Source organism: Malus domestica, chromosome 08, assembly GCF_042453785.1.
Source record: "Malus domestica chromosome 08, GDT2T_hap1".
Taxonomy (NCBI): Eukaryota; Viridiplantae; Streptophyta; class Magnoliopsida; order Rosales; family Rosaceae; genus Malus; species Malus domestica.
Window position 1 is genome coordinate 30,102,205 of NC_091668.1, and position 16,729 is coordinate 30,118,933.

General features: G+C 37.3%; 2 protein-coding genes across 3 annotated transcripts; both read left to right on the forward strand.

Moving 5' to 3' along the window:
• Positions 1 to 2,149: 2,149 nt before the first annotated feature.
• On the forward strand, positions 2,150 to 14,437 carry LOC114826382 (magnesium transporter MRS2-4-like). Of its 2 annotated transcripts, none has more exons than XM_070826164.1 (3): positions 2,150 to 2,671; positions 12,752 to 13,200; positions 13,787 to 14,437. In XM_070826164.1, the coding sequence occupies exons 1-3, from the start codon at positions 2,293 to 2,295 to the stop codon at positions 14,063 to 14,065; spliced, it is 1,107 nt and encodes a 368-aa protein (XP_070682265.1). In that variant the 5' UTR covers positions 2,150 to 2,292; the 3' UTR covers positions 14,066 to 14,437. The 2 variants fall into 2 exon arrangements, with proteins under 2 accessions (XP_070682265.1, XP_070682266.1); XM_070826165.1 differs by lacking the exon at positions 2,150 to 2,671 and adding an exon at positions 11,961 to 12,458.
• On the forward strand, positions 4,633 to 8,470 carry LOC114826662 (magnesium transporter MRS2-4-like). The gene is made up of 4 exons (XM_029107398.2): positions 4,633 to 5,175; positions 6,155 to 6,597; positions 7,265 to 7,540; positions 7,963 to 8,470. The coding sequence occupies exons 1-4, from the start codon at positions 4,797 to 4,799 to the stop codon at positions 8,239 to 8,241; spliced, it is 1,377 nt and encodes a 458-aa protein (XP_028963231.2). The 5' UTR covers positions 4,633 to 4,796; the 3' UTR covers positions 8,242 to 8,470.
• Positions 14,438 to 16,729: the final 2,292 nt, after the last annotated feature.

Consider the following 16,729-nt stretch of genomic DNA (forward strand, 5'->3'; position numbering starts at 1 on the left):
AAAACTTTAACCGTAACTGCAAATTCACTTTTGTTTGCGCTCACGCGTTCGTATCGTCGAGTACTTCAGGAATATGCTAAAAGAATATTTAGTACGTCTCACTACACATTGGTCAATGAAAGTCAACACCTTCACCTCTAGGGTATTTTCGTAAATTCACACATTTAAAATTATAAAAACCATAATTTTTAGGGACGGGTTGTCACACTCATTGTGAGGCTTAGTTCACCCCCCCCGGGCCGCTTTAGTGTAGATTTCAAAAAAAAAAAACTTTTATCTTGATTCCTTATAGTTATCGTTAAATCAATAAAAAAAAAGTTCCATTAAATACGATGATGTGGCAGTTGATAATCTTTCCTCTTCTTCTTCTTTTTTTTTTTTTTTTTTTTTTTGAAATATTTTTGTTCACCACCCTATTTATCATAAATCTCAAAATTTAAACACATTTCAATGGTAATAAGTAGTCCCACTTAAGGAGTTAAAATCTTTGGGCCATTTTGTGTGCGACTTTTATCATAAATTGACAAGTATTAAGTTTATGAATGACATAATTAAGGAGGGTTAAGTTTATGGACACATGTCAACCAGTGACAAGGCCACATAAAAGCCACAAACAAAATAGGTGCATAAGATTTGAACTCCCATTTTAGGATGGTGAGCAAAAATGCACCATTTGTTATTTGAATTAGTATCGAACTCGTCATTTTTGAGATTCAAATCTAGATTCTCTCATTTAGAATTGAAGAATAATACTAATAAACTGTAATACTTATAGGCAATTTTTTTTCCTTTTTCATTTGGTAAAAAGTTCAAAGAATCCATGGGTCTAAAATAAGGTTTAGATTCAATTCTCACTAAAAGCAAATTTAAACCATATTTACTAATCTTTGTGAGGCTAAACCAAATTTAGCGTAGATAATATTATGGGGTGTAGTCAAATTAGGATTTGGTGGGATTTTAATAGATTTTAAAATCAAGGTGTATTCAACTAAGATTTTTAAAGAGGATTTTAAAAGAGTTTGAAATCATGGTGTAGTCAAATTAAGATTTGAAAGGATTCTAAAGAATACATCCAAATCCATGGGTAGTCAATTAAATTTTTTACAAGGTCCACCCAAGTCTAGATGTAGTGAGAATCCTAAAGATTTGCTAAGATTTCAATGAATGGTGGATTTTGATGGATTTGAGGGTGAGTGGTATAAATATCATATGCCATCAAGAATCCTATCCTCCCCCCTCTGATTTCTTTTCACACAGAAGAAAACCTTTCTCATCTCATACTTCATCTTCTTCGTACTCATCCATCATGGATATTTTTTTAACAAGTTCAAATTCGTAAACAAATACTACAAATTGTAGGTTTTCTGAGTTTTTCCCTTAAAGGGAAAAAAAAAAACCACAAATCCCTAAATTCGAAATCCTCTATCAGTTGCATTCTCCAGCATCTCAAGAGCATCCTCAACTCTCCCCTCTCTACACTAACCTCCAAGTATCACGTTGGAAGTCATGGTATCAGCTCTGTTGACTTTGCCACCATGGCAAAATCCATTAACCAAAATGTTGTAAGCTAGGGCATTGGGCAAAATTTGGTCTTTTGAGGTCATACATTCAAACAACTTCATTGCTTATGTGAGTCTTCCACTTTCATGGAGACCGCCCAAGAGAGTTGAGTACCTAATCAAATTAGGGTAAGCAATTTTGGACCTTTTCATTTCTTTCATAACCCCAAAAGTAAAATCAAGATCCCCATTCTTGCAATGGTGCTTAACCAAGATGTTGACAATGCATCTCAACTCTGAGAGGAGGAGCAATGACGGAAAAGAAAAAATTTTAGGATTTCAATTGCATAGAATTGGAGATGTTAATCTCAGCCATTGGATTTCATTAAAAATGCTTTTAGTGTGATTCTTAACTTTTACAAAATCCTAAGAAATCCAAGAAATAGTCCATACAAATCCATACAAATCTGTAATAGGAATCCATATAAAATCTGTCAAAATCCATATGGATTTGTAAAATCTATTAAAATTCTTTAAAATTTGTTACTTACGAAAAGTCCATTAAAATCTTTTGAAATCTAAATTCACTGCGTCCCCTTAATATTTTCTGGTTAGAGGGCTTTTTAGGGGGTGGAACTTAAAAGAAAGAAGCACGCGGGTGGGGAGGATGAGTAGGAGGCAGAGTCGGAGCAGGAGAAGGGGAAAGAGAGATCCATGGCACGCTAAATAGTCACACACAACTGGAAGAGAGAGAGGGAGAGAGCCCTAGAGAGAGAGAGGGACCATAGGAAAAATGGGTAAGGGTCCCTTCTCTTTCAAGCGTAGCAGCAGCAGCGTACGACGCCGCCCCAAGAAGCTCATTGGCACTCCACCTTCCCATTTTCCCTCTCCGCCGCAGCCGATTCGCTCTCCTCCGCCCTCCAACAGTGTCAATGTTAACAATACCAATACGAATAATAATAGTCTCAGCGCGGTTGTTGCTGGCGACGTCGGCGGTGGAGTGAAGGGGAAGAAGAAGGCTGGAGGAGCCAGGCTTTGGATGCGGTTTGACCGCTTCGGCGTATCAGAGCTCGTCGAGTGTGATAAGAACGCTATCATTCGACGCGCTGCCATTCCCGCCCGGGACTTGAGGATTCTCGGCCCTGTCTTCTCCCAATCCTCCAGCATCCTTGGTACTCCTTCTCCTCCCCTTTTCTTATTTTATTTTGTCAATTGTCTTAGGGCTGGTTTGGTATTGATGTGCTTTGAAAAAAAGCAGCTGTGAGAATAAGCGGCTGTGCTGTGAGAATAAGCGGCTGTGAAATAAATCAGCAGAGTGTTTGGTAAACTTTTTTGTAAAAGTGCTTTTGGAAAAAAAAGCAGATAGTGGGTCTTTTCATTAAAGGAGCACTGTAGTTTTGTGTGCTTTGAAAAAAAGCCAGTTTTCCAAAGCTACAAATGGCAGCTTCAGTTTTTTCCTTTGATTTCAGCTTATTCTCACAGCATCTTCCAAAATAAGCCCTTTTTTTTTAGTTTACCAAACACCAAAAACACTCCCAGCTTTTTTTCATATGAGCTTTTTTTAAAATCACCTCAACCCCAAACTGGGGCTTACTACAATCTAGTGGTAGGTTTGATTCTCACTAAAGGAAAATTTGAAGCACATTATTGCTAATCTATTATGAGGCTTAGTTCAACTTCACCCCTTAGTGTAGATTTCAAAACAAAAAAAAAACAACTTTTATCTTGACTCTCATTTTATCTCTTATAGTTATCGTTAAATCAATCAAAATTTCCATTAAATACGATGATGTGGCAGTTGATAACCCTTCCTTATATAAAGATTAACCTTTCCTCTTCTTTTTCTTTGAAATATTTTTGTTCACCACCCTATTGATCACAAATTTCAAAATTTAAACTCATTCAATGGTAATAAGTAGTCCCACTTGAGGAGTTAAAATCTTCCGGCCCATTTTATGTGTGACCTTTATCATAGATTGACAAGTATTAAGTTTATGAGTAACATAATTAAAAAGAGTTAAGTTTATCGACACATGTCAACCAGTCACAAGGCCACATAAAAGCCACAAACAAAATAGGTGCATAAGATTTGAACTCCCATTTTAGGATGGTGAGCAAAAATGCACCATTTTTTATTTGAATTACTATTGAACTCGTCATTTATGAGATTCAAATCTAGATTCTCTCATTTAGAATTGAAGAAGAATACTAATAAACTGTAATACTTATAAGCAATTTTTTTCCTATTTCATTTGGTAAAAAGTTCAAAGAATCCATGAGTCTAAAAATCGCGAACTGTTGTAGTCATATTTAGAATAAGAATGTAATTGTGTAAATCCTAAGAGATATGGGAAAATATCTTATATTTCTATTAGGATTAGATTACCTATTAAATGCTGTAATCCTTAAGCGAAAGTTTTTTTATCTATCATAATACTATAAATAAAGGTACAATTCGGTGAATCAAACACACCTCACAATTAAATCAATATATCTTCTCTCTAATTGTGGCCGGCCCCCTCTCTCTCTCTCTAAACCCTAGATTGCTCAATTAAATAGGCCTACAACATGAACAACGTACATGACACGAATACAAGAACAACTTATATAGAATGAGTTTAACGTCATTGGCGTCTCTTGTTTAATAATACATTTTATTGTGTTATTATTTACACCGCTCTAGCCGACTGAAAATCCCACATTCCTTAGAGCACTCCAACCCGGAAAAATCCCTAACCATGTTCTTCTACCTTACATCACATTTCAATATTTTCAAATACATTCAACCAGTTTTTCGTTATTATTCGAAATTAAAAAAAAGATTATCTTTGATTATTTTATAAAATAATAATAATATTTTAATACTAATTTAAGTTTACATTTGGAGTTTTCTACCAAAGGCAAGGAAAGAGTTGGTGAAAAGTGAACTCCCTTTTTACGTATCTAGGTACTTGACATTCTAAGAAAGTTGTTTTGTGCATTAACTAGATCTCTTATGTCACTTAATACTAGATTTTAATGATATTTTTTTTCAATTGTAAAATTTCGATTCAATTATCGTTTAAGATAAATTTGAATCATTTTTATTAATTTATTGTGAGGCTAAACTAAACTTAATGAAATTTAGAATATCGTCTCGTATAGGTTAGCGGGGTTTGTAGGGGTGGAACTTAAAAAAAGAAGCACGCGGATGCGGAGGATGACGAAGAGAGAGATCCATGGCATACTAAATAGTCACACACAACTGGAAGAGAGAGAGGGAGAGAGTCCTAGATAGAGAGAGGGACCATAGGAAAAATGGGGAAGGGTCCCTTCTCTTTCAAGCGCAGCAGCAGCAGCGTACGACGCCGCCCCAAGAAGCTCATTGGCACTCCACCTTCCCCTTTTCCCTCTCCGCCGCAGCCGATTCGGTCTCCCCCGCCCTCCAACAGTGTCAATGTTAACAGTACCAATACGAATAATACTAGTCTCAGCGCGGTTGTTGCTGGCGGCGCCGGCGGTGGAGTGAAGGGGAAGAAGAAGGCTGGAGGAGCCAGGCTTTGGATGCGGTTTGACCGCTTCGGCGTATCAGAGCTCGTCGAGTGTGATAAGAACGCTATCATTCGACGCGCTGCCATCCCCGCCCGGGACTTGAGGATTCTCGGCCCTGTCTTCTCCCAATCCTCCAGCATCCTTGGTACTCCTTCTCCTCCCCTTTTCTTATTTTATTTTGTCAATTGTCTTACTTTATATGTTAATTCTCTTCTGGGTTTTGCAAATTTTACTAGGTTATGCGCCTACATTAGGGTTAGGGTTAGTTTTATCATGTCGATTTGTTCTAGGAAAAAGTTAGCTCAAGGAGATTGGGATTTTGGAATTGCAATTTGTAATAATTGTTTTTGTTTTGTCTTTGCCCTGTTTTTGTTTGCCTCTTGAATCAGTGCCATTGCCTTGGGGGTGGAGTTTCAGATTAGGGTGTAGCTAGGAAAGTTTTGCAAAGGTAACAATCGCCAACCTGCGCATTACAAGATTAAGGCTTGCATTTGATTCCTTTGGGGGAGTTTGTAAAACTTTTTTACTTTGGTTGGAACTTGGAAATTACTTTTCAGATTTTGGGGTGTGTGAAATTTTTGTATAAATTTCAATTCAACCTTGCATTCGAAATTTTGAAGTGACGGCTTAGAACCTTTGGATCCTTGACCTACAGACCATGATCGTGGCCAAAAACTTGGCTCTCGGTACATGTTGCTTCAGTATATATTTTTATGTTGTTGCTCTAGACTGAGTTGTTGGTGATTTATTGGTATAGAGTATTTTGTAGTATTATTGGTTTTAATACAAGTTGAAACTTATATCAGTATAAGAAAACTCCCCGAAATATCCCCTTTGCTCATCTCTAAGTTTTTGGACTTGACCAGAGGTGGAAAATGGGGGGGGGGGGGGGGGGTGGGTTAGGGCAGGTTATATGGTAGGCAATAAATGGGTTGGGTGGATAGTTATCCATACAGCACAAGAAACTTTCCAGTCTCAATTGTTTAGTTCACTCGTTCTCCTTGGAACAATGCCTTTATGAGTTATACTACTATGAATACAACTTTTAGTTGCTAGTGTTTTAATTGTAACCTGTGTAGCCATAGTAGACCATGATAAATATGTTTTCCTCATTTCAATTGCAGCCAGGGAGAAGGCCATGGTGGTTAATTTAGAGTTTATAAAGGCTATAGTTACAGCCGAAGAAGTTTTGTTGCTGGATCCTCTTCGGCAGGAGGTTCTTCCATTTGCAGATCAGCTAAGGCAACAACTTCCTCAGAAAAGCCAATCCAGGATACAAGAAGCAAGTCCACTTGATGAACAAGATACGGATGCTTCAACTATAAGGCAATGGTTACCTGTTCCCGAGGCTGTTGAAGGATTGCAGTGTGATCTCCCATTTGAGTTTCAGGTTCTGGAGGTTGCATTAGAAGTTGTCTGTATATACTTGGATTCTAGTGTGGCAGAACTTGAGAGAGAAGCCTACCCTGTGTTAGATGAACTGGCCAGAAATGTTAGCACCAAAAACCTTGAACTTGTGAGGAGTTTGAAAAGCAATCTTACCCGTTTGCTTGCACGTGTCCAGAAGGTATGTTTGCTTAATCCTACCTCATGACTCATGAGTCATTGTTCTCTATATTTGTTCAGATGAGTTGCTATGCTGTTCGTTCAGATGATTTGCTATGCTGTATCTAATTTCAATCCTTTCCGGCATCAATAACCTGACCCTGCTTGGAGTTACAGTGCTTCTCGAGTCATAATTTTTGTGGGTTTTCAGTTTGTTTTGAAAACTGAAATAGGTTTCTGGAGCACTGGAACCTTAAATAATATAAAACTATCAAATATTAATATAAAGCAGCAAATCCCAGGTTGACATAAATAAACCCTAATTAAGCGTCACCACACAATCTGCTTCAAGAATGTTTCATGAATTAGGAATTGAAACACACATGGTGATGCGCTTGTAATATGCCATTCAATTGTCACCATTAGCTGATAGATGTACATTTCTCATGGCAGCTTGATAGAATCCTTTTATTCTTAGATATTGGAGAGGAATTGAATTTGTGTCAAACATGTGATTGAGGGTTTGACTGTTTCCAGATTATGCAAGACTACAAAGAGAAGTGGATACTCTTTACTATTTGACAAGTTGATATGAAACGTTTTTGTAAAACAGGTTTGGACTTAGGATACCTTTTTATTTGTATGCTATTTTCTTTTTGAGTAACAAGCGTGTGTCTGTCTGATTTCAGGTGAGGGATGAAATTGAACATTTGTTGGATGACAATGAAGATATGGCACAATTATATCTAACAAGGAAATGGATGCAGAATCAACAGCCCGAGGATTTGTTGGGGCGTTCTGCGTCAAATAGAATCCCCGCATCCCATCTTCGTCGGCTTGGTTCCACCAGAAGCGGGAGTTTGGTAACCAGTTACTATATGGACCACGATGATGTAGAAGATCTAGAGATGCTGCTTGAGGCATATTTTATGCAGCTGGATGGAACCCGTAACAAGATATTATCTGTAAGTGCCAATTGTTGTGACCTACTATAACTTTATACCGAACAACTTGACTTCTAAGTTCAATTTACGCACATGCTTTAAAGTATCTCTTCCTGGAGAATTCAACCTTTTACAAAACAATCTTTAAATATCAGTTGTCACCATTAGCTTGCGTTTTAATGCAGTTGCATCAACTTTGATGGAGTTCCAGATAACTAATTTTAGGTTAGATTTCTTAAATGTTGCATATTTTCTACTGAGTTCTGTGGTTGCACTTGCTCCTGAGCTCTTGTGGATTCCCAGTTGTAACTAATTTCACTATCATCGGTATATGAGGATTGTCATTTAGAAACCAGTTAGCCGTGCATGTTAAGCATAATTGGTTATTGTGTTAATCTGTCCTTGAATATTGCTCATGCTCTTGTCGTGTTCATTGGATGTAGGTGCGGGAGTATATTGATGACACGGAGGATTATGTCAACATACAACTTGACAACCAACGAAACGAACTCATTCAGCTCCAGTTGACATTGACCATTGCATCATTTGCGGTAGCGGTGGAGACCTTGATATCTGGGATATTTGGTATGAACATCCCCTGTATCTTATACGACAAGGATGGGATATTTGAGGCCTTTGTTGGGGGTATTACAGCATTTTCCGTGTTACTCTTCTTTCTCGTCTTCGGGTATGCGAGGTGGAAAAAGCTGCTTGGTACATGAGTCGAGCCTGTCATCCGTCGTAGATAGTACTGGATTCACAAACTTATTTACGAACCCTAAAGCAACGTCTTTGTAAATAAGCTTGTGGTTTCATGTTGTATGAGCACAAGGAGTTTGTTAGGGATTTCATGGCTTGGTATGCTGCCAGATTCGTTTCGAATTACATGGCATGTAGTTTAGTATAGTGTTGCATATGATAAACTGATGAATGAATTTTCTTGGGTCAAAATTAACAAGCGTTTTTGTTAATTTGAAGAAAATACATGGAATACTTAGAGCTAATGGAAAACTTGACTCAAAATCGAGCTCATTGGCATTTTAGGATGTATACGGCAGACTCTACGTAATAAGTTCAAGCTCTTTGTTGTTGTATAATTAACTAGTATTTTTGTTAACGGTTTGAATAAATTGTTGGTAAGATTTAAGAACAAAAAGCTTGTAGCTCTTTGTTCTTGGTAAAGAGCATTTTCACTTCCGGCCAATGTTCCGAGTTCAATCTTTCCTTGCTCAATGTCGTTTGTATGTGTGATCATATGGGGACTCATAAATAAGGGACACCCTGTGGGCCCAAAATATTATGAATTTTGATGATTTGACTGTTTAGGGCTAGTTTGGAAATGGTTTTAAATCATTTGAAATGTTTTTTTAAGAAAAATGTTTTTTTAGAGGCCAATCCTTAATTAAAATGCAAGTAAATTTAGAAAAATCACTTAAAGTGTCACATCCCGACCCGGGCTCCACCACATCCCGGGCTCAACTCCACCGTAACACGATATTATTTGCTTTGGGCCCCAACCACGTCGTCACGGTTTTGTTTCTGGGAACTCAGACGAGAACTTCCCAGTGGGTCACCCATCATGGGATTGTTCTTGCACAAATTCGCTTAACTTCGGAGTTTGGAGCTCCCAAAAGGCCTCGTGCTAGGTAGAAATGAGAATATATATATAAGGCTTACAAGATCCACTCACCTAGGCGATGTGGGATATTACAATCCACCCCCCTTAGGGGCCCGATTTCTTTTTCGGCACACTTCCGACCAGGGATTGACTCTGATACCAAATTGTCACATCCCGGCCCGGGCCCCCACCACATCCCGACTCGACTCCGCCGTAGTACGATATTGTCTACTTTGGGCCCCGACCACGCCCTTACGGTTTTGTTTCTGGGAACTCAGACGAGAACTTCCTAGTGAGTCACCCATCATGGGATTGCTCTCGTGCAAACCTGCTTAACTTCAGAGTTCCGATGAAACCCGAAGTCAATGAGCTCCCAAAAGGCCTCATGCTAGGTAGAGATGAGAATATACATATAAAACTTACATGATCCACTCTCCTGAACGATATGGGATGTTACATAAAGTGTTGCCCGCAAAGAGCACGTAATTGGTGCTTCTTGTATGAAGCATTTCAAGTGTTTTTGAAACCCAAAATATTTTTCTCAAAAACAGTTTCAATTATTTTAAAAACACTTCTACATATGGGTTTAGTATTTGGTTAAGCTGCAGCGGCAAAAATTGGTTGAATTATGCGGACATGTTTGATATATATTGTAATTGTACTGAATTTGTTGTCTTGTTGTAGATATTGATGAGGAATTGGCCATCCCCCCTCATGCTCCTTTTATGTGCCAACTCCTCCTCTCACTCTTTCTATTTGTCGATATCTATTAATTAATAAATGTCGTTGTAATAAGAAATTAAAACCAAAGGAAATGCTTGTATGCAATAAAGTTGCAAAACTCCACAAAGAAAAGTTAGGGCTCGTGATTATAAAATGATTGAAAATTTTTTTGGTGAAATTTTTTTTAAAATTAATTTTTAATAAAATTATAAGTGGATTCTAAAATAGTAGTTGAAGTGCTTCTTGCAGTGCAAGAATCATTTCAAGTGTTTTTAAAACCCAAAATTATTTTATTTAAAAGAGCATTCAAACATTTGAGAAGCACCTTTGAACAAGCCCTTAAAATAGCCCTACTATTAACATTCTAATGGGGTAGGATTATTGTTGGTTTGGGAATTAGGGTTTATAATAATCTATTGATTGAAAAGAATATTATCATTTCAATTCTTTTCACAAAAGAAAAAAAAAAGTCAAACTCGTGATGAATTTGAGTTCTCTTATTATTTTGACATGCTCAAACTTGTAATCCAAATGGTCTAATTATAAATTTAATTGGCGATTTGGTAACTATTTTGTTTTTATTTTTTATTTTTTATTTTTTAAAAACTAAAATGATTATTAAAATGCTCTAAGAGCTCCCCATTTTGTTCAAAATTTTAGCGAAATACGGTGTAAACTCTAATTTCTAATGAAGTAAATATTGCTTTACCAGTAAATTATAAACCAACATGAATAAAAATATATGAATATTTCATATATTTTTACATTCATTATGTGATTTATAATTTTGACCGTTTACAAATGCATTGGACTTCTTTGCTAAAGTTGGTTTTTGGTAGCAAATGGAAAGATGTTTATTTGATTGGTTTTTGAATAATTTAGATACGAGTGTGTTAAATTGTGGGTTTTGATTTCAAAACCCACAACAGAGCGCATGCATTTTTACTAGTTACCTCGAAACAGCACAAAAAATTCATAAATTTTACATGAAAATCTAGTCCTAATCAATGATACTGAGCAATTAGAAGGAGTTTTAGTCTTACTTACGCCTCGAACGACGAGGAACCCGTCCAAATGTCACGATCGCCGTCGGAGGTCTCGGTCCGAAGCTTGGCTTTCCGCTTCCACAAACACTGGGGTGATTGGAGTTGCTGGGCTGTGGAGGTGGGGACGGTGGTCTTTGCTGCTCTCGCCGATGGGATTGCCACCCATTATTCTCGGCTTACCGAGAACGAAAGGGAGAGAGTTGCCTCCCCCGGAAGTTCTCGAATGTGTCCTCCTCCCAAAATGAGAGGGAGAGCCCGGGGAAGAAGAAGGGAGGGTGGGTCCCACGGACCCCAAAACAATTTAAAATAAAACATTGTCCAGCAAACGGACGAAATTACTAAAAATACCATTTGACTTTAAAGTTTCATAAAACTCGTTGTAAGTCTAAATCTTGTTCTGCTTAACCCCACACGTTCGTAGTGATGAATGCAAATGTCACATGTGTCCCGACTACTAAGTCAACAGAAGTCTACATACACCATGAGGGGCAGTTTAGTCATTTCCTACCTAGAAGGTTAAAATACTATAATTTAGAGACGGTATGTTACACAACTAATGATAGGCCACAAAAAAATTGGGTGCAAAAGATTTGAACTCCCATTTGAGGATGGTGAGGAAAACTGCACTATTTGTTTATTTGAATTAGTTTCTAACTCACTATTTATAAAATTCGAATATAAATTCTCTAATTTAGAATTAAAGAAGAATACTAATAAAATGTACACTTGGGCACAATTTTTTTTTCTTGTTTTATTTGGATCTAAAAATCGTAAACAAGTTATATGACACCAATATAAAAACAATTTATATAAAACGAGAACGGCACTCATCATGTGACGATTAACCTCACCACCAGTACACCGCCCCGAATAACTCATTCTTCACCAGTACAGCACCCCCGTATAACTCATTCTTCACCAGTACACCGCCCCCAGCTGGATGAAAATCCCGCATTCCTTATAATATGTCAAGTAGGCGCTGCCTAGGGGAGTCGGATCAGAGAGACAACTTAAAAGAAAGAAGCAAGCGGCTGGGGAGGATGAGGAGGAGGAGGAGGAGGCGGAGTCGGAGTAGGAGAAGGGGAAGGGGAAGAGAGAGATCCATGGCACACTGAATAGTCACACACAACTGGAAGAGAGAGAGGGAGAGAGTCCTGGAGCGAGAGAGGGACCATAGGAAAAATGGGGAAGGGTCCCTTCTCTTTCAAGCGTAGCAGCAACAGCATACGACGCCGCCCCAAGAAGTTCATTGGCCCTCCTTCTACTGTTTTTCCCTCTCCGCCTCAGCCGATTCGGTCTCCTTCGCCCTCCAACAATGTTAATATTAGCAATACCAATACCAATAGTCTGAGTGCAGTTGTTGCTGGCGGCGCCGGCGGTGGCGTGAAGGGGAAGAAGAAGGCAGGAGCCAGGCTTTGGATGCGATTTGACCGCTTCGGCGTGTCAGAGCTCGTCGAGTGCGACAAGAACGCTATCATTCGACGCACGGCCATTCCCGCCCGGGACTTGAGGATTCTCGGCCCTGTCTTCTCCCTTTCATCCAGCATCCTTGGTACTCCTACATATTTTATTAAGTTATGCACCTACATTAGGGTTAGGGTTTTGCAATCATCCTACTTTATATGTTAACTCCCTTCTGGGTTTTGCAAATTTTATTACTTTATATGTTAGTTCACTCGTTCTCCTTTGAACAATGCCTTTCTGAGTTATACTACTTATGAATACAACTTTAATGCATGTTATCTTATAGAAAGTATTCTCTGCATGAGTTGCTAGTGTTTTAATTATAAACTGTGTGTGCCATAGTAGACCATGATAAATATGTATTCCTCATTTCAATTGCAGCCAGGGAGAAGGCCATGGTGGTTAATTTAGAGTTTATAAAGGCTATAGTTACAGCCGAAGAGGTTTTGTTGCTTGATCCTCTTCGGCAGGAGGTTATTCCATTTGCAGATCAGCTAAGGCAACAACTTCCTCAGAAAAGCCAATCCAGGATACAAGAAGCAAGTCCACTCGGTGAAGAAGATAATGGAATGGATGTTTCAACCGGAAGGCAACGGTTACCTGTTCCCGAGGCCGTTGAAGGTTTGCAGTGTGATCTCCCATTTGAGTTTCAGGTTCTGGAGGTTGCATTAGAAGTTGTCTGTACATATTTGGATTCTAGTGTGGCAGACCTTGAGAGAGAAGCCTACCCTGTGTTAGATGAACTGGCCAGAAATGTTAGCACCAAAAACCTTGAACTCGTGAGGATTTTGAAAAGCAATCTTACCCGTTTGCTTGCACGTGTCCAGAAGGTATGTTTGCTTAATCCTACCTCATGAGTCATTGTTCCCTATATTTGTTCAGATGATTTGCAATGCTGTTTCTTTAGATGATTTGCTGTGCTGTATCTGATTTCAATCCTTTCCGGCATCATTAACCTGACCCTACTTGGAGTTAAAATGTTTGTCGATTCATAGTTTTTGTGATCAATTTTTTTTCTTAAACTTAAAAATGTTTTTGGAGCACTGTGGCACCTTAATAATTTAAAACTATCAAATATTAATACAAAGCAGTAAATATTGACATAAATAAACCCTAGTTAAGTGCCTCCACACAATCTGCTTCAAGAATGTTTTCTAATGTTTCATGAATTAGGAATTGAAACACACAGATACATCAATATGTAAAGATTGTGATTTGCTGTGGTTGCACTTGCTCCTGGAATAATTGGAAGCTTTGGACCTCTTGTGATTCCCAGTCGGAACTAATTTCACTATCATCGGTACATGAGGAATGTCATTTAGAATCCAGTTAGTTGCGCACGTTAAGCATGATTGGTTATTGTGTTAATCTGTCCTTGAATATTGCTCATGTTCTTATTGTGTTCATTGGACGTAGTTGCGGGAGTATATTGATGACACGGAGGATTATGTCAACATACGACTTGACAACCAACGAAATGAACTCATTCAGTTCCAGTTGACATTGAGCATTGCATCGTTTGCGATATCAGTGGAGACTGCGATAGCTGGGGTATTTGGTTTTAACATCCACTGTACAATATTTGACGTTAATGGGATATTTGTGCGGTTTGTTGCGGGTTTGGTAGCATTTGCCCTGGCTATCTTCTTTCTCATCTACGGGTATGCGAGGTGGAAGAAGCTGCTTGGTACATGAGTCGAGCCTGTCATCTGTTGTAGATAGTGATAGATTCACAAACTGATTTACGAACCCTAAACCAATGACTTTGTAAATAAGCTTGTCGTTGCAGATGTTGTATGAGCACAAGGAGTTTGTTAGGGACTCCTAAAAGTCTTCCCTTGCTCAATATCATTTGTACCTCTAAGTAAGGAACATCTTGTGGGGCCCAATCTACAATGGATTTTGGCGGTTGGGCCGTTTAGGGTTTAGGGTTAAGGATATGTGAACTATGTTTCGTTGTTGAAAGAAGAGTAAGTGTTGCTGAAGGGCTAGATTGGTATTGATGTGCTTTTTAAAAAAAATAATTGTTTATGCTATGTTGTTTGAATAAATAACTGTAAAATAAAAGTTGTTGAGTGTTTGGTAAATAATTTTTTTTGTAAAAGTGTTTTTAACAAAAATAAAGAGTGTTTGGTTAACTTTTATATAAATTGTTGTGCATAATATGTTAAATGACTAAAAAAGATATGGTATTTAATGTGATACAATAATTATCAAAGAGAAGTGTAGGGGCAACAATTGTCATTTTGTAAAATATGTGAGGGTACACTTGTCGTTTGAAAATTTTATTAAATGAGCACTGATTACTATGTTTTGAAAGAAAAAAAAGGTTTTTTTAGAAGCATGGCAACCCTGCTTATTTCTATACTTTTCTACTATCACCGACAATAGTTAAAAAAAAACATTTTTTTTTTGTTTTACCAAACACATTTGATGTTCTAAAATTTTAATAAGCTGCTTTGTTTAAAAGCACCACAAGCCAAAACCAACCCGAAATGCAATCACAAATGCACAAATATCAATCATAGGTTTCAATTTCAATTATTAAGACTGATGTTCATTTGTGATTGGTTTTTTAGTAGCACTTGCACTGAATTTGTTGTCTTGTTGATGAGGAATTGGCTGTCTCCCCTCATATGCTTTTTATGTGCTAACTCCTCTAATGTTGTTAATTAATAAATGTCGTTGTCAAAGAGAGAGGATTCTCGCCGGATCCTCTTTGTGAGGATCTCAAGGATCCTCCAATCACATTCGTTCGTCATATATCGTGCAGCCAATTTTTGTCAGGTACTGTTTATATTCAATTTTAAATAAAAAAAATTTACAATAATTTATGACCACACGATGTACGACGAACGAATATGATTGGGGGATCCCTAAGATCCTCACAAAGAGGATTAGGCGAGGATCCTCCTGGGTTGTCAACAACTCACTAGTCACTCCACATTGTTCTTTTTCTACTTTGCACCAAAGGAAATGCTTGTATGCAATAAAGTTAGATAACTCCACAAAGAAAAGTTAAAATGGCCCTCCCTCCTACTATTACTAACATTCTAAATATGGAGATTAGGGTTTATAATAATCTAAAGGGAAGTGTTATTGACACTCCAAAAATCTCATTCTACACTCCTCACAATTGTATTTTTCTTTAATAATATAGAAAGTTTGGAGTGTAGAATAAGATTTTTGGAGTGCTAATAACAATTCCCTAATCTAAATTATTGATTGAAGTGAATATTATCAGTTTAATTATTTTCAAAGAGAAAACAGAGTTAAATTTGTTTTGTGAATATCGAAATGGTTCATTATAAATTTAAATGGACGTTTGATAATTGTTTTATTTCTAATTTTAACATTTTTTTATAAAATATTAAAATGGAAATGGTTAACAAAAGTGCTTTAGGAGTTCGCCATTTTATTTAAGATTTGAGTAACCTTTAAATTTCTAATGAACTAAATATCAACAAGACAACGAAATGACTAGGTCACTAGTTGTTTTACCATTAAATTATAAACCAACATGAATAAAAATAGTTCTGATATGCCTACCCCATGCTCTTATTTCTCCATTTACCTTTTAATGAAAATTTTAATATCGAATTTAACTTTATGTAAAAAGACTTTAAAAGCCTTGTTAAAAATTAATCTTCTTACATATTTTTTGTAGTCAAATAAAAAAAATCAAAAAATTTAAAATAAGAAACGAATCAAACCAGCCCATTTGTCTCTTCATTCCTCACTCCTTTCTTACTCTTTCACACCCCCCCCCCCCTCCACTTCTGTCTCTTCCATCCACCCTGCCCACCTCAAATTCCATCTCTTATTTTCTCCCTACTTTTCAACCCTTAATTCTGAATTGGAATTAGGGAGTAAATATGGATATGAGATCTTAAATCCAGATTTGGTAGGGGGAGAAAGATTCAGATAGACAGGAATAGAGAAAGAAGAAGAAAAAGAAAGGAAGGTAACTTTCCCAACATCAAAGAGAAAATGAGTTGTCGTCGTCATATGTGGTGCCTGGTTGTGATTGCTTTCGCTAGATTGCGCGGAAATGTTCATGGATATTCTATTTTCCTAAAATCTCCCAGATTCAATCATTCTTTATATTTATTTTATTTAGAACTTAAAATGTTATGGATATGTCATTTAGTACTACGGTATGATGATATTCTTTTTCACTTGAAAAGTGAGATGTCTTAGGTTCGAATCTCGTAAATGGCGAATTTGATACCAAATTAGGTGGCTCATTGTGTGGTTTAGCTGAACTCCCCCTCCCCTTAATTTAAAAATATCTATGTACTAAAAAATATGTTATGGATATTTAGGAATATAAGAGGGGTAGGAAGAAAGTGTTTGGTT

Excerpts from the sequence above, each read along its gene's own strand:
- LOC114826382 (XM_070826164.1), top strand. The coding sequence starts at position 2,293 with ATGGGTAAGGGTCCCTTCTCTTTCAAGCGTAGCAGCAGCAGCGTACGA. Across the intron at positions 2,672-12,751 it reads CCAATCCTCCAGCATCCTTG|CCAGGGAGAAGGCCATGGTG; the intron begins GTACTCCTTCTC and ends TTTCAATTGCAG. Across the intron at positions 13,201-13,786 it reads TGCTTGCACGTGTCCAGAAG|TTGCGGGAGTATATTGATGA; the intron begins GTATGTTTGCTT and ends CATTGGACGTAG.
- LOC114826662 (XM_029107398.2), top strand. The coding sequence starts at position 4,797 with ATGGGGAAGGGTCCCTTCTCTTTCAAGCGCAGCAGCAGCAGCGTACGA. Across the intron at positions 5,176-6,154 it reads CCAATCCTCCAGCATCCTTG|CCAGGGAGAAGGCCATGGTG; the intron begins GTACTCCTTCTC and ends TTTCAATTGCAG. Across the intron at positions 6,598-7,264 it reads TGCTTGCACGTGTCCAGAAG|GTGAGGGATGAAATTGAACA; the intron begins GTATGTTTGCTT and ends GTCTGATTTCAG.